The sequence below is a fragment of the Neolamprologus multifasciatus genome, chromosome 20, assembly GCF_963576455.1.
Source record: "Neolamprologus multifasciatus chromosome 20, fNeoMul1.2, whole genome shotgun sequence".
NCBI classification, from domain to species: domain Eukaryota; kingdom Metazoa; phylum Chordata; class Actinopteri; order Cichliformes; family Cichlidae; genus Neolamprologus; species Neolamprologus multifasciatus.
Genome location: NC_140458.1, coordinates 28,977,224 through 28,997,244, shown reverse-complemented (window position 1 = coordinate 28,997,244; position 20,021 = coordinate 28,977,224). Strand labels below are relative to the sequence as shown.

The window sequence follows — 20,021 nt, the reverse complement described above, 5'->3', positions numbered from 1 at the left end:
CTTTTTTATAAGCAGTTTTGTAAAGAAACTTTTTTCCTGAGTGAAAATATTATTTTTTTATTTATATTTACTGCATCATATCATTTAATCACAATTACTAAAAGGAAGCTTTTTGATGGCACATAGGTTAAAGAGAGCGTTACACTTCAAGACAGAAAGCCTAACTTTTACATATAAAAATAAATATTTTTACAGATAAAGACTTTTATGTGATTACCAAATCCAGATAAAGAAGTGCTCTTAATATGACCTAACATTACAGTTTAAGCTATATGAAGAAGCAGTTGGGTCTGAAGCAGATCTATTAACTTCTAGGTTAATAGAAGTCAAGGGGGGATGAGTCGGACTACAGAGATGAGGTTAACAGATTGACTGAGTGGTGTTCAGTTAACAACCTCCAACTGAACACCACGAAAACTAAAGAACTTATTTTGGACTTCAGGAAGGGCAGAGCAGACCCAGCCCCACTCTACATTCACGGGAACTGTGTGGAGAGGGTACACTCCATGAGGTTTCTGGGCGTGCAGATCTCTGATGATCTCTCCTGGACTGCAAATACCACGGCGGTGGTAAAAAAGGCCCAGCAGCGTCTCCATTTTTTTGAGAGTGCTCAGGAGGAACAACCTGGAGGAGAGGCTACTGGTGACATTCTATAGAGCCACCATAGAGAGCATCCTAACGTACGGCATAACAACATGGTATGCAGGGTGCTCAGTTGCAGACAGGAAAGGACTGCAGAGGGTCATCAACACAGCCCAGAAGATCACTGGCTGCTCTCTGCCCAGTCTGGAGGCCATTGCAAACTCCCGATACCTCAGCAGAGCTGGCAATATCATTAAGGACTACTCTCACCCCAGTAATCAACTGTTTGAACTATTACCGTCAGGCCGACGGTACAGGTCACATAAAACCAGGACAAACAGATTCAGGGATAGCTTCTTTCCCAGAGCTATCACCGTAGTAAATAAGCACAAAACAATTAAACCTGCTTAACTATACTTGCCATTGTCACTATATTATGCTGCTATTCATACTATCATTATATTATGCTGCTATCCTGTATATATTGTACTTATTATTGTCTGAGTACTACGGTTGTTATTGTCTGAGTACTACGGTTGTTTTATTGTACTTTTTATATTTTACATTTATATTTATTTTGCATTTTGCACCAAGGGAGTGGCACTCCAATTTCGTTGTACTTTGTACAATGACAATAAAGGCTATTCTATCTATCTATCTATCTATCTATCTATCTATCTATCTATCTATCTAAGTCTCCTACAGACCTCTCACACCCTTGTTTACTGTAAGTTTGGTCAGTGCAGCGCTGAGGGCCTGGGTGAACATAATCACAGACGAAAGAGATGGGTCATCTTGGCATCCTGAATGTGTTACTTCCTCAGTTTGCTCCAGGATTTTGACTATAGCCTGTGTTAAATCAACTGATGCTAAGTCACACCCATAAAGATCCATCTGTGCACACTCTGCTCCTGTATCTCTGAGTTTAGCTTGTCAGTTTGTCAGTATTGGTAATTTGCCTCGCAGCACTGTCTACACTAACCACAACATGACACCCTTCAGTAGCACCTGTCATTATTCTGATGCATCCATTATTAGGGATGAAGAGCTCAACAGTAAATCTGCGTGGAGCCATGCTCTGCCACTATTCAACAAATGTCCTGCAGCTGTTGCAAGACTTCTATAGGAGTGTGAACTCTTTGAGGAACCTTCATACTGAGCAATGCACTGACAGGCTTGTGTATACCATATCCACCCCCTGACAATCCAAGACAGGTAGGAGTCAGCTGAGAATTTTCTCTTCCAATTATTAGTGTGCAACTCACAAAACTGCCTTCGGTGCGCCCAGGGTCCGCTTTCCTTTTCGTTTAGACTCTGGGCAGTTCTCTTGAGACTTTGTTCCTGAAGTGAATGCATGTGTGGAGCATGTAGTGAGGTGTGAGTTTGCATAATCATTTGTTCTCAACAAATAGATATGGAAAAGGTCTATGCAAAGCATCATCAGAGATGCTGATATAGTGCCAGAAAAGTGATTTCTGTAATTAGCAAAAATTGACTGACTGTATTTAAACTGTTATGACTTGTTGGTGTATAATTTCTCAAACATATGTCAAACATATGGCTCATGAATTATATCATGTGATATATGATATAGCAAACAACACTATTGTCACAAGGTAGAAACTGCAAGTTTGTAGCAACGTGACTTTTACATATTCTTTATTTACCCAGCTAAAAAGTCTCTTTGACATTAAACATGTCTGTTTTTAGGAGAGATACAGCCAATACGGCAGCAGAAATCGCAAATATAACATACTAGGTCTATAAAGATATTTTATAATCTAGATACAATAATGATATTTGCGCAACAGGTAATTTCCTTACTTTATAGATGATACCTTCGTAAATCCCCGCTTGAGTACAGCCTATCTACCAATGTAAGCAGCTATATGAGACGTAAAAACAAACACCGGAAGTCACGTTTTGCACAACACTGTGAATCCTTCACCTCTGCTCACAGTCCTCTTACAAACCCTGCATCAACATTAGTTCTAGTAAAATCTTTCCAGATGGCGCTCTCATTATTCCGCTGCCCCGCGTGCTGTGTGTGAAATCAGCAGAACTGATACAGTCATTAAAAACTTCAGCTTTTACATTATCAGTAGCAGCCATGACTGTCCTCGGCTGAGGGATTCAAACTTCTCAACAGCAGGAATAAAGGTCCGCGTGTAGACGCCCGCGCTCTTTTACGTCGAGCACTGTTTACATTTAATCTACAAACAGATTGAAATAAACGTACTCTCGTTAACTTGTGCTTATAAGGGAGCAGCCTTTCAGTTCCGTTTGCCGTCCCCTTTCTTCGGATTTTATTGTTTGTTGGAAACCCGCTTCTATGCGCACTGCTGCCGACCAGCGGACGGCTAGAGAAAGAAGCGGATAGTTTGTTTTTTCTCTTCAGCTTTAACCTCCTAAGATCCGAACTCTTTCATGGCATACATTTTTAATTTCTCGTTGCTATTTGTGCTGATTGGGACCCGATGAATGGAAAAACAAAGAATTATCTTTCACCTGATGTAGTTTCTGAGAAAAATGATATCCATATATGAGGACATTCGTTTTAAATTTTGATAGAACACTAAGTCGGTTATTTGAAGCGCCGCTAGCAGTTGCAGGAAGACGTATGTCTGTTACAAAGGTGAAAAAGGAACAGTAAAATACTTCTGAACATGGAACACAAACATTTCATTCCAAAACTGCTACTTAATATTTTTTTCCCCCGTGGGAACATGTTTACACCTATGTGTGTAAAATTTAGTATTGTGGTCTACTCTAGACAACCCAAAATGTGATGTCCACGGGTTAATTTTTTTAAAGCTCTAACATCCACTGTGAGGCGATAGTTAGAAAATATCATAAGCAGATACTAGCAAAGCTGTGCAGTGATTGCATTGTGCCACATCATTCTTTTACTTCGTGTGTGTTCATATTGGGAGTGCAGAGAGTGGACAGTTTCCGGTACCTAGGTGTACACCTAACTCAGGACCTGTCATGGTCCTGTCACATTAACACCCTGTTTAAGAAATCTCACGAGCCTCTCTACTTCCTCAGAAGGCTTGGAGACTTCCATCTGCCACTGAGGGTGCTTAAGAACTTCCATCGAGAGCATCCTCGAAGAAACATTTGCACCTGGTTTGGAAACAGCACCAAGCAGGACAGACGACATCTGCAAAGAGTGGTGCGCTCGGCCGATTAGATCTTACTGACCTGCTGTCCATCTACACCAAGCAGTGCTAGAACAAGACCAGGAAGATTGTGATGGACTTCTCACATCCCAAAAAATGGACACTGTTGAGGTCTGGGAAGCGCTTCTACTTCCTTAAGGCCAAACCAGAGAGAATGAAGAGGAGCTTCTTCCCCCAGGCTATTTGGGCCCTGAACCAGGTGTAGGACTGGACTCTCATACGCACGGTCACCGCACGCACCCTGTTATTTGCACACTGATTATCATTTCTCTCCTAAATCATTAATTACACATTCTTTTTTACTGTTAATTTTATCTTGTGCTTTTGTTTTATTGTTCTTCACTGTGTCATTGTTCTATTATGTGTTTTATCCTATTGCACAGTGTCCTTGGGTGTCTTGAATGGCGCTTTATAAATAAAATTTATTATTAGAATTTATTATTTCTAATCATTACATTTTATCATAATCTGTAAATCTGTAAACTCTTCCGTCGTTTAATAATCGGGCATTGCACAGTAATAAGGGTTTCACCACATGTCGTTATGTGAGTTGTGCGCGACAAATAAACTTTGAATTTGGTGCGTTCGTCTCAACACTTTGCTTTGAGTTTTAGGAACGTTAGGATAAAGGAGTAGATTATTGCTTTCAACATATAGAAGAAGCCCCACAAACGCAGGGCATCAAAAAATTGAGTAAAACTCTCGTTGTTCCTCTCCACGGAAATCTTTAGTAAAAGGCGAAAGATTTATACGATCTGAAGAGAAACAAGAGTGCTGACTAGTACATGGCTAAGAGAATGAGCCCATTTCTCCCACTGGTATGATCACTTACGGTTTACTCAAACAAACTTCTGAGTTTATCTTTGATGCGCAAAGATAAACCTTTACTATACATATCCCTAATACATGCACCAGAAAGTTATTGAGGGCGACAGATAAATGTGAAATACTTATTCTAAAGCTGCTTTGCGCGCGTGGCATTGTGGGAATATGGAGACACCGCCCCCTGTGTTTTGTTAAGCGTCTCAACGATGACCAAATGTCTTGTTTTTCCTTTAAAACACGAGGTGACTCTTGAATAAAAGAATATAGTCTCTGAATGGTGTAACATTGATTTATATGTTTATCTGAGTCTATTATGAAACTACTGCTGAGTTTCAATAAAGTACAGTTTTATAAATAGAGAAGAGCTGCCATTGACATAAGTTTCTGGGGGTGACCAACTGATTTATTTATTTGTACTTGTATGTTTTGTCAGTGCCCTTGGGACTATTGTGATGCTGAAGGCAGATTAAAGCCCAATTTAGGGATTCTTTAAGTGATTCCACAACTCACTGTTACTGTAACACATGACACTTTATTAAAGTGGATGAAACAGGAATACATGAAAACAGCACTGCAGGACAGTCAATCAGTGAACTTGATTATGAACGCAATGCAAGGGGCTTTACAAAATCAACTGTGTACAGTCAAAAGTGCCTGTCAGATATGCTGGAATCATACGTTACCATCAACAATAACATTGTGAATGTTAAATGAATGTCACTTAAAGAAAGTTTACAATGAGCAGCATATACTGACAATAGCCATACACGGGTAAATGTGTTGTAAATGGAAATGCAGTAAACCTGCCTAGTATGACATTAAATATACGATACACTTACTACTTCATATATCTCACATCGTTTGTAACGAGCCGCCGAAAGCACCACCGGGCACTGCTGACGTGAAGGTGCGTAGATACCCTCTGCTCGAAAAAGCTTTTGTGCGTGAGTGAAGGCAGCGACTCGGCTGAGCAGCTCCTGTGGAGGTTTGATGAAGACCATACTTCTCAGGTGCGGGGGCATCTGGATTTATAACACGATATTCTAGTGTCGCCATCATCAGTAGTAGGCACTGAAAAGACTAGAAATGGGCGTAATACATTGGTTAGCGCGCAGCTAACATTTACCATAAAGTAAAAGGGTTAAATGAGCAATTCAGCCTCGTGTAATTTCAGTTAAATCCAGGAGCGTCTTAGAGTCAATAATTTACCGTAAACATAAAAGAAATGCCAGTTTCCAGAAAAACAGCGGAGTTGCCGGCTGCTCCGCTGTCCCGCTACGTGTTGTTATTTTGGTGACGCAACTTCCGTCGACAGAAGATTGGTAGTCTACAGCGGGATTCAGCGCTTCTATTGGGCCAGGGTCAGACCCCGGGCCAATGAAAAGACGTAACCGTCTACAGTCACTGTAGACTTTGCGCTACCGTAGACACGGAGCGAGCAGGGCTTTGTGTCGGCTCTGACAGACGCCTACTTGCAAAACTGTGCAGTGTGTGCATTATTGCTTTACTTAGTGTTTATCCTAGTGGTCATAGGGGTGCATTACAGCTGACACAGTGATTACTTAACCTTATGACTATGGCTCTCTCCTTTAACATTGAAAGAGAACCCCACTAATGCAAGGCATCGTTAAATTAATTCAGACTGTTATTGTTCCACTGCACAGAAATTTTTAGTAATACGCAAAAGATCTATGCAATCTGAAGATAAATAAAATTGCCAACAGAGAATGAGGCCATTTCGCGCAATGGTATGATCACTTAAAGTTTACTCAAAAAAATCTGAGTTTATCTTTGATACGCAAAGATAATACATGCACTACAAAGTTATTGGGGGTGACAAATAAATGTGAAACACTTAAAGCTGCTCTGCGTGCATGGCATTGTGGGAATATGGAGCCCCCGCCCCCTGTGTCTTTTAAATGCTTCTTCATTTTAAAACATGATGGGACTCTTGAATAAAATAATCAACGGTCTCTGAATGGTGTAATATCGAGTTCTGTTTGTCTGACTCTATCGTGAAACTGCTACTGAGTTTCAAATTTCATAAATAGAGGAGAGCTGCCGTTGTCGTAACTTCTCGTATAAAGTGGGCGTCTCTGGGGATGACTTTCGTCCGACTGATGTAAAAACCAAGATCTCGCTTATGTCGCATTTACTTTTTCACATGGAAAACAAACCCCACAAACGCAGGGCATCAAAAAATTGAGTAAAACTCTTGTTGTTCCTCTCCACGGAAATCTTTAGTAAAAGGCGAAAGATTTATACGATCTGAAGAGAAACAAGAGTGCTGACGAGTACATGGCTAAGAGAATGAGCCCATTTCTCCCACTGGTATGATCACTTACGGTTTACGCAAAAAAAGAATAAAAAGTTGACTTTATTATTGATACGCGAAGATAAACTTTTACTACAAATATCACCAGCACAAGCACCACATAGGTGTTGTGGAAGACAAGATACATGGGAACTACTTACACTAACTGCTTTGCGCGCGTGGCATTGTGGGAATATGGAGACCCCGCCTCCTGCGTTTTGTTAGACGCCTCAACGGTGAAAATGTATCTGGGTTTTCCTTTAAAACGTGACGTGACTCTTGAATAAAAGAATCAGCAGTCTCTGAATGGTGTAACACGAATTTCCATGTTTATCTTAGTCCATCATGAAACTGCTGCTGAGTTTTAATAAAGTCCATATTGGAGGATTTGTACATAAATAAGGTCGGCATAAAGAGGCACTCGAGAGAAGGCCCAATACTTAGTCTACATTGGGTATAATGCAATAAGCTTCTTACATTACATTTACTTCTTTTAACACGGAAAACAAGCCCCACAAACGCAGGGCATCAAAAAATTGAATAAAACTCTTGTTGTTCCTCTCCACGGAAATCTTTAGTAAAAGGCGAAAGATTTATACGATCTGAAGCGAAACAAGAGTGCTGACGAGTACATGGCTAAGAGAATGACCCGATTTCTCCCACTGGTATAATCACTTACGGTTTATGCAAAAACCAACCCAATAACCCGACATTTTATTTGATGAAAAAAGGTAAAGTTTTACTACAAACATCACTAACATGTGCACCACAAAGCTGTTGTGGGTGACGGATAAATGTGAACTACTTATTCTAAAACTGCGCGCATGGCATTGTGGGAAACTTGGGAGACTTGTTAAATAGGACAGAGCTGTCTCTCACTGGTGCAAAATGAATGGAGCTCTATGGAGCTGTACCCCAGATAAGTAGGCAGCTTTTTTTAAAAAAAATAAAAATAAAAATTAAGGATTAAAACATGACGTGATTCTTGAATAAAAGCGTGAATCAACAGTCTCTGAATAGTGTAAAGTAGATTTCTATATTTATTTGGGTCCGACAAATAACTAATGAGGAATTTAAAAAATATAAGGATTTTCATTTAAAATTACCTATTTATCCAATATTCCAGTCCCTGTTGTATTTATCATTTTCTTATGGATGCAAATGTCTAACACTCAGGAAGTAGAGCTGGAGGGAATCAATCCAAATCTTGAGAATTTTAAAACCAATGCTGGAATCGGTGTCCGATCAATGCATGCACATGCACTGAATTGTGTTCAATTTTAATTTTATTGGAAATGAAACTAAATATAGGCCACCTCAGAAATTAAATATGAAAAGTGTCTGGACATAATAACCTTTTTGTGTTGATGGTTAAGTCAGTTGTATATATAAAATACATTTTGAGGGGCATACTATAGATACCAACACTGTTATAGTATCAGACTGATACTAGCACGATTGGACCGATAGTGTAGACCAGGGTTGGCTGTCACATTGCTTGTTTTTGTGGATTTCACACGTTTGCAGTGGTCAATTTGTGGAAAACAGACAAAACTTTGGAGGAAGGAAGTATTTTGTTATTTTCATGGGTGAGAAACATTTTTCATGCTGTTTTTGTATTGAAAGATATGACACAATTTTAGTCCTTTAAAATATAGACACTTATTAAAAAGCTGATATTAATCGCTTTGATATTAATCCACCTCTCACTATCTGGTTAAAGCCATGTGGTAATGTTTATCAAGAGGTCAGTCTGGGATGGGTGTCTTTTTGAATTGGTTGTCACATGTGACTAACAAGCCTCTGAGCATGACAAATGATTTTGCGGGTAGGCATTTAAAAGCAGTGATATTTTTGTTTCTTTGTTCTCTGAATGGTTTGTTTTGAGTCATTCATCAATAGCCAGCTCAAGAAAGTATGGTTTTGTTATGTTGTCTTCCCAAACTAAGCTCATAAAGCTTGTATCTCTGGCATTTCAGGGGCATACATAACTGACTTGTGTGACTCTGAGGTATAGGACTGCTAGCTAAAGACTCGCAACCACAAAATGGAAATCTCAGTAAGTTTCCTTACCTGGATGATCGAGCATGGATCAACCTTAAAAAGTACAATAGTTCAGAGTCAGTTTGATATTGATGTCGTGGATTTTTAGACTGATCTGTTTGCACTGGCTTGCTGGCTATTGCTCAAGTTAGAAAATCTTGCACAAAACACTGCTTGTCTTCTCAAAGATGCAGGAAACCTCTCTCTATTTTTAATGATGTCAGTGATACATCTCATCAAAACTGAGACATGAATGTGGAATCACTTCTCAGTAAAATTTGTAGCTGCATTTTAAAGCACTGTAAATTCCTAATTTCACTGCTCATACATCGAATAATTCACTGATTTATAGTCACAGTTTAATTTAAGTAACATTAGGCGGAGTCCATTTCTAAACTTTCTGATGTCTCTATCTGAAAAAATGAAATACAAAGTTACGCATAATTTCTCTTCAATCTCTACTGAAACCCAACTGATAATTATAGGGACCAGCAACATGGCCTGTCACAAAGTGTCAGTGTGTTGTCAATAGTTAATTATTTTTTGTAACAATTAACTGCAAAAATAGAAGGTATAGGTATTTTGAGCTATACCTTCAACTTCAATTTAATGAAGGAGTGGTTATTGAAAGATGTTTCAGTGATTATTAGTTCACACAAAGAGTGAAAAGTGTGACAACCAAGCCCGATCTAGCATACTTCACTGCACTAGATACTGCTGTTTGTTTCAGTGTTATATATCAGAGATGTCAAACTCGTTTTAGATTGTGGGCCACATACAGCCCACTTAAGATCAAAAAAGTGCGTAAAACGTTTGGGTGACCGATGAATGTCAAAACTTTAACTCAAAACTTTTACATGTTCATTGCACAGATTGTTCTGTAGTTGTAAAATATAATAAGTACTTGCTTAATTTACTTAATATTTGAAAAATATATCAACTTTCCTGTCCTTTAATTGTTTATCTGCTAATTAATCACTTTGATGTGGTATGAAAGGCAATGAGGTTTGGCCGTCTTAATAAGTCGGAAAAGCTGCGAAATGTATTAAAATACAGTCAGAAGTATATAACGTATGCACCTATTCTCAGAAGTCACAACAGTGCGCTAGCCAAGAATTCTCTGTCTGAGGCGCAACTAATTATTTGTTTTAAAACAGATCACAAGCCCCACAAACGCAGGGCATCAAAAAATTGAGTAAAACTCTTGTTGTTCCTCTCCACGGAAATCTTTAGTAAAAGGCGAAAGATTTATACGATCTGAAGAGAAACAAGAATGCTGACGAGTACATGGCTAAGAGAATGAGCCCATTTCTCCCACTGGTACGATCACTTACGGTTTACGCAAAAAAAAAAAAAGAATAAAAAGTTGACTTTATCGTTGATACGCGAAGATAAACTTTTACTACAAATATCACCAGCACAAGCACCACATAGGTGTTGTGGAAGACAAGATACATGTGAACTACTTACACTAACTGCTTTGCGCGCGTGGCACTGTGGGAATATGGAGACCCCGTCTCCTGCGTTTTGTTAGACGCCTCAACGGTGAAAATGTATCTGGGTTTTCCTTTAAAACATGACGTGACTCTTGAATAAAAGAATCAGCAGTCTCTGAATGGTGTAACACGAATTTCCATGTTTATCTTAGTCCACCATGAAACTGCTGCCGAGGTTCAATAAAGTTCATATCGGAGAATTTGTACATAAATAAGGTCGGCATAAAGAGGCACTCGAGAGAAGGCCTGACTGACACTTAGTTTAAATTAGCAGTAATGCATCAAGTTTCAAGCATTAAATTTACTTCTTTTAACATGGAAAACAAGCCCCACAAACGCAGGGTATCAAAAAATTGAATAAAACTCTTGTTGTTCCTCTCCACGGAAATCTTTAGTAAAAGGCGAAAGATTTATACGATCTGAAGAGAAACAAGAGTGCTGACGAGTACATGGCTAAGAGAATGACCCGATTTCTCCCACTGGTATGATCACTTACGGTTTATGCAAAAAAACAACCCAAAACCCGACATTTTATTTGATGAAAAAGGGCAAACCTTTACTACAAATATCACTAACATATGCACCACAAAGCTGTTGTGGGTGACAGATAAATGTGAACTACTTATTCTAAAGCAGCTTTGCGCGCATGGCATTGTGGGAAATATGGACAAACATTTTGTTACAGGGCAAGCATTAAGATCAATCTCTGAATTGTCCACTAGATGGCGGTATGATATCTCATTTTGACGGCGTCCAAATTTTTAAGACATCTATGTTATCATCTACATGATCCTAACGCTAACCCGAACCTATAACCTATTTATTTATTTGTTTGTTTATCTAAAGTTGACCCTTCCAAGTCTTGACAATCAGCGCACACAGAAACATCACTGTAACAGACAGCATCAGAAATGTTTTTTTTCCAACATTTTTCTCCAAACCTTTTGCTTGTCTCTAAGGAGCAATGATGACTTCGATCTCACGTGGTCAGTGAGAGAAGGAATCTCTCACAGACATTATACTTAAAACAAAACAGCTACTTTAATCCTCGACACTTCAAAAATAATACATATACATATTTTCTAGCAGCCATATACTGTATATATTTTTTTAAAACATAAAAACATAGCCTATGTCACAAACTGTTTTGTGACATCCTGTTTTGAAGCCCTGAGTTCAACTCTTTGGCTTCCATCTTGGGTTTTTAAAAACTGGACGTGGTGATGACAGAGATATAAAACTGACTGCATGCTCATTTTACATGCACGTGAGACCATCATATGTCAAATCATCCTGCGCTGAACAACACTTGAGAACAGTGACTGTCACCGTGAGCTCTCCGGCAAAGTTTTTATTCTGATCGATCCTAAATCAAATGTGAAATCGGGACATTTTCTCATACAATACAATCAAACTTCTTTTGCAACCAGTGAATTCGCCCCCTGCTGGCCGTTATAAAGACGGTAGATCAGGGTCATTTTGCATAGTGGGCCACATACAGTCCACTTTGAGCTAAAGTGAGCTAAACTGCATGATCAATGTGTAAAATTACAGTTAGAAAAATTGTTAATTTACTTTAAAGTTTAAAAATAAAAGACTATGCTATAATTACGATGATAAATAGCCGAGCATAGTTATTAATAGTATAGTTGAAAAACTTTCTGATCATTCATTTAATCATTTATCTGTTAATTATTGATTTGATGTAGAATGGAAGGTAGTGGGGGTGGGCAGTCTTTATCAATAGAAAAAGCTGTACAAATGAATGAAATTGTAGTTAAAGTTTAAAAATGTATGCTCTCCTTCACATTTTCTAAAGTTGGGTCAGATTCTTCACCTGGCCAAGTTTAGCCTTATGTTTGACACCCCTAAATCTGATTTATTGTTTTGTTTTTCAGACTTGGAGTCATAAAACTACTAAGAATTGGCACTTCTGGTTACATTGGTCAAAAGTCACTGGATTTTCAGTTAGATGCCTGTGGTTAAAACTTTATCTCCTACAAAATAAAATACATTGGTACAGTATGTCTGTGAAGGTTCTCAGTACAGTAAATCATTAAATATCCATCCATCCATTTTCTTTCACTTATCTAGTAAGTAAAAGTCTCACTTGTAAATTTTGAAGTCATTAAAATGCTGATAGTTAGCAGTTTATTTCCGGTAAATGGATTTTGAGGAAAAAGAAAGAAAGAAAAATGTGACTTTAATTTGTGGAGAACATGTTGCTGAAAAACACATTTTACCCATGATGAGTTTTATGTCATGCAAAGCCTATTTGCTGCAATAATTCAAAAGCCTGTTGTGTGTGTGTGTGTGTGTGTGTGTGTGTGTGTGTGTGTGTGTGTGTGTGTGTGTGTGTGTGTTTTTTGCAATTGTGTGTGCAATTGTAACTTCTTATCTTTGTCTACAAAACAAAAAGATACATGTAAAGGTCAGCTTAGGGACTATATTTAAAATACTTCAGAATGCTAATCCCCTTCACATTACCACATTTTTTGCTGCCACAGAAACACTGACCACATGTAAAAACTCACTAACTGTGAATACGACACAAACACCGGCTGTAGAAATGCCCTCAAGGAAAGCAGTGGCTCGATCTTCATGTCTTACATTTTCTCTAATCCTACCTGCTTTAGTGAGATTTTTATGTCAAATCACAAAATCACTTTAAACTAACTATTAAACCTAAGTTGATTTCACTCACACTCAAAGCAGCAAGCGAACGCTTTCAAAGTTAAACCAGTTTAAAATGCGGGTGCTCTTTCACACTCATCGTTATCCGTCAAGTGGAAGAACTAGTGTGCAGGTGCTCGAACAGATGGAGCGCGGTGGGTTTGTGCGTTTATAATCTAATTTTGGTTCTTTATTCAGTTTAGGTAGCTGGTTACTACTCGCAGTGATTCTGCGGCTTAAAGTTTCACTGCGGCACTGAATCTCACCAGTTGTCAGTAATTTTTCACAATCCCCGGAGAGCGCCCTCGTCATTTCTGTCAGCCTCCCTGTGGCTATGCGGGGACAGGGAGGGCTGTCAAACTGTGCCTGCCCGAGAGCGCCTTTTCACGGGTTGATGAGTCATAATAAGGGCTGTCCAGGTGGTTGTAAATGAAGCTGTGTGTGTGTGTGTGTGTGTGTGTGTGTGTGTGTGTGCATTTGCAGTACAAGAAATTTGTTCTCCTCTTATGGATGCTATACTTTATTATAAATTTTTGATCACATCAAGTCAGTTGTACGTATGTGTGTGTGTGTTTGTGTGTGTGTGTCTTGGGGGCTAGAGAGAGAAGGAAAAAACAGAGTAAGAGAGAGAGAGAACAGGAGTCAGTGGGAGGGAGAGGAGAGGCGAGCAGAGCGGAGTGTTCACTCCATTTCTTGGGGATTTTCGAGTCTCTCACTGCGGATTGTCTCCTCTTCTTTAGAAGTGAAAGTCGACTTTAACTCCGTTAATCATTTGGGCAGATTGCCTGTAACAAAGTCCCACTCTCTGGATGGAGAAAGGCTGCTGCAAAATGAGGGCTCTGTGTTTGAACTTTGCCATCACCTGTCTGTGGCTTCTTCCTTCATCAGTGAGTAGACTGCAGACAGCCTTTGCACCAAGTGCATGAAGAGTTACTTCCATTCAGATTTCCTGTAAATGTGTACCATTTATTATTATTGATCAGTACGTTATAATCAAATTTATGTGCTGCTTGATTTCTGCCACTCATTCTGAGATTACAGCACTGTTGCAGAATAAGACGTGGACTGTCAAAATTATCCCAAACATCACTGTAGTTTTAAAAGGTAACAAGTAACTTGCCATGGGATTTTGAGAAGTAGAAAAGAGTTTTAATGACTTGGTAAAGACTTCATGGGATTTGCTGTTTTGAGAATATTGTGAAAAAAAAAATCAGAGACCTGTTCATTTTTAGGAATGAGAAACGGTGTCTTGCTCTGATGTGATTTGCTTTGTTACTTTCAAACTTAAGACCGAAGACGTTTTCATTGTGTGAAATTGTACTAGGACTTGATTAAAGTAGAATCTTTTGTTAGATAAAGTTCAGGAAGGATGAATATATATACCGCTATCACATTTTAAATTTGTTCCAGTCCCACGGTTTCTAATTCTCTTTCAAGCGTAGTTGTAATTTAATCTGCGCCCCTTTCTTTAATTCAACTTTCTCATGCTGCACGAACAGCCGACTGCATCATCTGCATCTCTGGTATTTAAGATGTCAAGTGCAAACTCTCAAAGCAACCTCATTTTGTGCTTTATTGCTTGAACTAAATGAGTGCACGGGCTTTGTCAGTCTGAAGAAGTTTCATCACCCTGGGGCTTAAAAACATTCAAACTTATTTTTCTTTTCTTTTTTTTCTTCTTGGTTAAGTCGTTAAAAAAAACAACCCAAAAAACTGACACATTAAGGAGCTTTTTAGCCAGTGGCAAGAATTCTATTTCTCTGTCCTTAAAAAAAGCAAACACTCCTCCCAGGCTTTTCAGTTGCTTTTCAGTTTTTACTTTTTCCCCCCCGCTTCTGCAGGTACTTTTACACACGTGTTGTGCTTGTATCCCCTCCACTGCTGTTGCTCAGTTGCAGTCACTGTGCTGGCATCTTGACACTGAGCCGGTGACATTGCTGTCACACTGTGGGCTCCAATTAGGGCAGGTGAGAACAGCACGTAGCTGGAGCTTTGGGTTTGTAACAATAGGCACAGCTGGAGCGCACTTGGTTAGGGGAGGAAGGCAGAGATTGGCACACAGGGATGGGGTGGTTGGGGGGGGGGGGGGGGGATGAGAATCCTGCTTGTTTGAGTAAAATAATGATATCCTGGGAGCTGTTTATTCAGAAATCTAGGTGAGATTAGCCCTAAACCTCCATCTGCCTCTGACACATTATGGCAAAAACAGAAATCAAGTCCTAAACAGTGAATGTGAACAACTCATGTCCCTAGAGGCGTAAAAAAAATCTTGTCCCATCTCCCACAGAGCATCCACCATTACACCTAAGCTAAAGTAAGTGTTTATATAAAAAGAGAAGTGTCCAATTAGTTTTTATCCTAAACTCATTGTGCAAAATTGGTGTTATATACTTTTTGTATATACAGTTTGCATACTGAGACGTAGCTCCACATGTCAGCCATGCAGAGCAAATTTGTTACATAAACATCCCTTGATTTATTGGGACTTGTGTATTTTAATAGACACAACAGCAGGTGGTTGCCTGGCTTATGATAAGCTGCTTCATCAGTATGAAGACGTATTTAGTTTTCATGGTCACACTCGTATATTTTTGGAGTGCTATTTCTTTTTTAAACCCAAGAGGGACATTCAAGTGGAGTTAATTACCGTATTTCTCTGTGTTAATGATGTCTTCAGTTCTGCGTGAGCTGTGCATGAAATGTGGCGCTATCACAGAAGCCAAAATATTTAACATTAAAGCAATTAGTGGCAACAGATTGGTTTTTAGTTCCTGTAAAATATATTTGGAGTGTTTCTCCGGTACAGTGGAGTCAACACTGTAAGAGGCAGCTTAATGTATCATTTTGATGTGGTGTATTTTTTTTATATAATCTGCAGCCTGTTCACCCATACTGTTTCATCTGATTTGACTTCAGGGGAAAGGCCAGGGAGCGTAGATACCTTTATACAATCTATTTCCCGAAAAAGGGACAAAATAGGACAGTAGAAGGAAGGAGGACAATGTGGGTGGAAGTGATAAATACAACAAACAAAACGTGAAGTCGTAAGCTCTTACCTAACAAGATGCATTCAGGTGAAAGCTTAATCCCTTATTCATTTCAAGAAGCTGTCCAAATCAATCCAAGATTAGAAGCTGGGATATTTAAGGTAATGAAGAGGAGGAGGAGGAAAAAGGTTAAAGATTTTTTAGTCTTTTTGAGACCACTGAGACATATTTGGCACAGAAGGAGCTCAATATGGAAATGTGCCTGAAACAGATGCATATTTTTCATATTTTCATACATTTATTATTTTATTGATTCTTCAGCAGCCACGTTTCTCTCTATCTCAAGCATATTGATCAATCAGCCTATAGACGGTCCATTACCAAGGTCGTGCAGAAACGAGGATTGAAAGTTTTAAAGGGGGAGTGAGAGAGGATGAACGGACGGGCAAATTAAAACGTGTTAATGGCAACAAGAACGGGACTGTGTTTGTTTGTGGTGTGGGTGTGTGCATGTTCCTCATTACTGTAGTCCTTGCCTGAAGGAGATAACCTATTGATCACAGTCAATTTCAAGACGTTCTCAGTGCGAGGGCCCGCAACACTGAAGAATAATTATTTAAATCGATTATGTGCTGCCTTATAGTGCAGCTACAGTCAAGCTGTCCTTCCTTTGTGGTCATCCAGGTGGTCAAGGGCAGTTTTGCTTTTCGTCTTTCTTGTCACTTTCTGCAGTCCAACAACAAAATCCTGTGACTTTTTTACTGTAGTTTTTTTTTTTTTTACTGTATTTAATGGTGACAATGTTGACAACCCCAGAGTTGTTTTGGGTTACAGTCGATATTATAAAGTTCTTATAGTTGTCTGTGAGCATTGGTGGATATGAGTTTCATTTGGTGCTTTTAAGAGTTGTTTTATTAGTATAACAAAACACAGATTTTAGCATTCAGCCACAGTAGTTTGCGGCTAATCAAAGAGGTTCGATTTTAGGATTTGGGTCTCTCTTTCTTTTTCTGCCTCTCTTTGATATATCAGTATCTACGCCAGTATCAAAAAGCTGGATGAAATTTTACATGTGGTGCTTACTGAATTCAAAATAAATAAAAAGATAAATAAAAAACAAGGCAACGTGTCTTTTCACTACTTGGCAAATTGGCCAATTACAACACAAATTTGGGGGATTTTTTTTCCTAACAGGGACTGTTTCTTCAGTTAAAACAATCTACAAAATGTTATATTCTATAGTGTTTATGGAAAAATGGTGTGCAAAAGCACAACACCGTGGCCAAATTCCATTTGTCTCCATTGTTTTGAAACTGCACCGGAGATCTCAAAAACTGGCATCTCAGTGTTTAATGCAAAGTAAAAGACCTATATATACTATATATATATATTTATTACCCCTGTGGATACACAGTTGTGGTGAGATGTTTAGACTCATCATGGGCATAAATGTCATGGTAATGTGGGGCTTGTAAGGATTTCTTTGAACTGTTCTTTTTCCAGGGTGGAATGATCGTACAGCAAACATCTGTAATGATGAAAAATAAATAACTATGTACACAAGTTTTAATTTATTTTGGACAACAAGCTTCTAGCATAATTCTGGCTGGATATTTGACCAATCTTCATTTAAACAATGTCGTTTAGTGGCATGGAGCTTTTAAGGATGGTCTACACATTTTAAACGGGACTGAGGTTGTGGCTTTGGCACGGCCATTCCAGAAACTTAACGGGCCATTTCTAAACAACTACAAATTTGAGGATAATTTGTTTAAACAACTAAATGTAAGAAAAGTTATTAGGAGGTGTTACCACTTTGTCAAAGTGTGAAAGAACACCCAAGCTGTCCCCTCAGATGAGAGGAAATTGGTTAGGATGTTCAGGAATAACCAGGTATCCACCATGGAAATTTTACATTCCCACTTTTTGGCTTGACTGAGATACTCACACAGACAAGTCAAATGCCTTCTGGAGAAAATTTTAATGGTCGATAATTCAAAGATTGACCTGTGTGGTCACAATGACAAGAGGTTGTTGGAGGAGTAAGGGCAAGGTTCTAAGACCACTGTACCTGTTGTCAAGCATGGTGGTGGTCACATAATGCCCTGGGTCTATTCTGCTCTCATTGGTACTGGTATATTACACAGGGTAGATGGAATAATGAAGAAGGGGTCTCTCCGAATACTTCAACTTCACCTCAAATCAACAGCTTGGACACAGATGCATGTCCGAGTTGGACAATGATTTCAAAAACATGATAAAGCAGGCTAACAATAAGCTTCTGGAATGGCATTCCCAAAGTACAAATCTCAATCCTATTGGAAATTTGTGGACTATGCTTCAAAGAAGCCAAGTAGAGTGTTCAAATATCCTGCAAGAATGATGCCAGATACATGTTGGTGGCTAGCAATAGTGTTTGGTCTAGGTGAAACTTACTAAGACATTTTAATTTAAATGTTAGTGGGGTATATTTGAGCTTTTGAGCTTAGATAAAATCCAAAACATTTCAGACTTGTGAAGTTAATTATTGTTTTATTTTTTTAAGTCATTAAATATGTATGTTGTACAATCCCTGGAAAAAGAACAGTTCACTAAAACCCGAAAGCCCCATGACATTTATGCCCATAGTGACTGTTAACTTCTGAGCACAGCTGTATGTAAGCTGACAAATAAGCTATATCTTGTAACAATGGATGAAGAACATTTTCAAAATTCTCTATTTTATACTTTTTTTCCACAGGTCCAAGAGATATCCAAGAAACTGGAATTTCAAAGCCAAGAGTGGGGTGAGGAGGAAGGAGGAAGAGAAGGTGCTGGTGGAGCAGCACTGAAAGTTAAACATATCTCCAAAGATTTACAGATCATCTCCACCAAACATAAAACACCTGCTTATGGCTCGCTTGGCCCATACGGTTGGCCTCAGAACTTCTCACAAGCCCTGGATCAGTATCTGTATCGTCCTCCTCCCAAATCCAAACCTCCAGCTAAAACTTCCCCAAAGGCCAAAAAGATCCTGGGCTGGGGGGATTTTTACTTTAATGTGAAAACAGTGAAATTTAGCCTCTTGGTGACAGGGAAGATTGTGGATCACATCAATGGAACATTCAGCGTCTACTTCCGCCACAATTCATCCCGTCTGGGGAACATATCCGTCAGCATCGTTCCACCCTCCAAAGCTGTGGGATGGGAGGTTCTTGATTCTGCATCTCAGAGTGTTCACACTAAAAACTCAGTACTGCTCCCAGATCTGATGTCCCAGTTGCCAAGCCCTCCTCAGTCCACCAGCTCCACTCCTCCCGAACAGCAGAAGCAGCAGCAGGACATGATGATGGTAACTGAACTCAACTGCCGGATCGAGTACCAGAGAACCAACCGGTCCAAGAAGACCAAGCCCTGCATGTACGACCCAGGCCAGACATGCTACTCAGAAAACACCCAGTCCCAGGCAGCCTGGATCTGTGCCAAACCATTTAAGGTTATATGCATCTTCATCGCCTTCACTGGCACGGATTACAGACTGGTGCAGAAAGTTTGCCCTGAGCAGAACCAGCAGCACTTTGGGTGACAAATTCTGAGATATGATACACTGACTTCTCACTCGTCCTTCAAACATCCTTCAGAATCATATGTTCAGTTTTCCAAACACCTTCAACATAAAGATACATCGTCAGCCTGTCAGTGAATGCAGATTGAGCCAAAACTTGTGTTGTCATTTTTAAGGATTTAAGTTTTGTGTAAGCTTTGTGTTGTCTGAAAGCACACTCATTAAAACATTAACGCTGATTTTGAATTTGTGTTTAAAACTTTTGCCTCACGATTATGCATTAATTGAGGTTTTCATCCAAAATTTGACTTGTATTCTTCTTTTTTTTTAACTTGAAAAATAAAGATAATATTGTATATGTATCTATGTTTAAGG

General features: G+C 39.1%; 1 protein-coding gene, 1 long non-coding RNA gene and 5 other non-coding genes across 7 annotated transcripts; 1 reads left to right on the top strand and 6 right to left on the bottom strand.

The window, feature by feature from the left end:
• Window positions 1-82: 82 nt before the first annotated feature.
• LOC146495176 (uncharacterized) lies at window positions 83-7,853 on the bottom strand. The gene is made up of 2 exons (XR_014871517.1): window positions 5,799-7,853; window positions 83-5,669 (listed from the first exon to the last, which is right to left on the bottom strand). It is a non-coding gene; the product is annotated as an uncharacterized LOC146495176 (long non-coding RNA).
• On the bottom strand, window positions 4,426-4,539 carry LOC146495179 (U5 spliceosomal RNA). The gene has a single exon (XR_014871750.1). It is a non-coding gene; the product is annotated as a U5 spliceosomal RNA (small nuclear RNA).
• On the bottom strand, window positions 6,764-6,877 carry LOC146495178 (U5 spliceosomal RNA). Its single transcript, XR_014871751.1, has one exon. It is a non-coding gene; the product is annotated as a U5 spliceosomal RNA (small nuclear RNA).
• LOC146495177 (U5 spliceosomal RNA) lies at window positions 7,412-7,525 on the bottom strand. Its single transcript, XR_014871738.1, has one exon. It is a non-coding gene; the product is annotated as a U5 spliceosomal RNA (small nuclear RNA).
• Window positions 7,854-10,109: 2,256 nt separating the features above from the next.
• Window positions 10,110-10,221, bottom strand: LOC146495175 (U5 spliceosomal RNA). Its single transcript, XR_014871752.1, has one exon. It is a non-coding gene; the product is annotated as a U5 spliceosomal RNA (small nuclear RNA).
• A 546-nt stretch (window positions 10,222-10,767) lies between these two features.
• On the bottom strand, window positions 10,768-10,881 carry LOC146495174 (U5 spliceosomal RNA). Its single transcript, XR_014871737.1, has one exon. It is a non-coding gene; the product is annotated as a U5 spliceosomal RNA (small nuclear RNA).
• Window positions 10,882-12,647: 1,766 nt separating this feature from the next.
• Window positions 12,648-19,931, top strand: LOC146495173 (neurexophilin-2-like). Its single transcript, XM_085145782.1, has 2 exons — window positions 12,648-14,002; window positions 18,843-19,931. The coding sequence occupies exons 1-2, from the start codon at window positions 13,925-13,927 to the stop codon at window positions 19,665-19,667; spliced, it is 903 nt and encodes a 300-aa protein (XP_085001908.1). The 5' UTR covers window positions 12,648-13,924; the 3' UTR covers window positions 19,668-19,931.
• Window positions 19,932-20,021: the final 90 nt, after the last annotated feature.

Bases quoted from the DNA above. Each gene is read 5' to 3' on its own strand.
- LOC146495173 (XM_085145782.1), top strand. From the start codon at position 13,925: ATGGAGAAAGGCTGCTGCAAAATGAGGGCTCTGTGTTTGAACTTTGCC. The intron at 14,003-18,842 runs GTGAGTAGACTG...TTTTTTCCACAG, and splicing joins TGTGGCTTCTTCCTTCATCA to GTCCAAGAGATATCCAAGAA.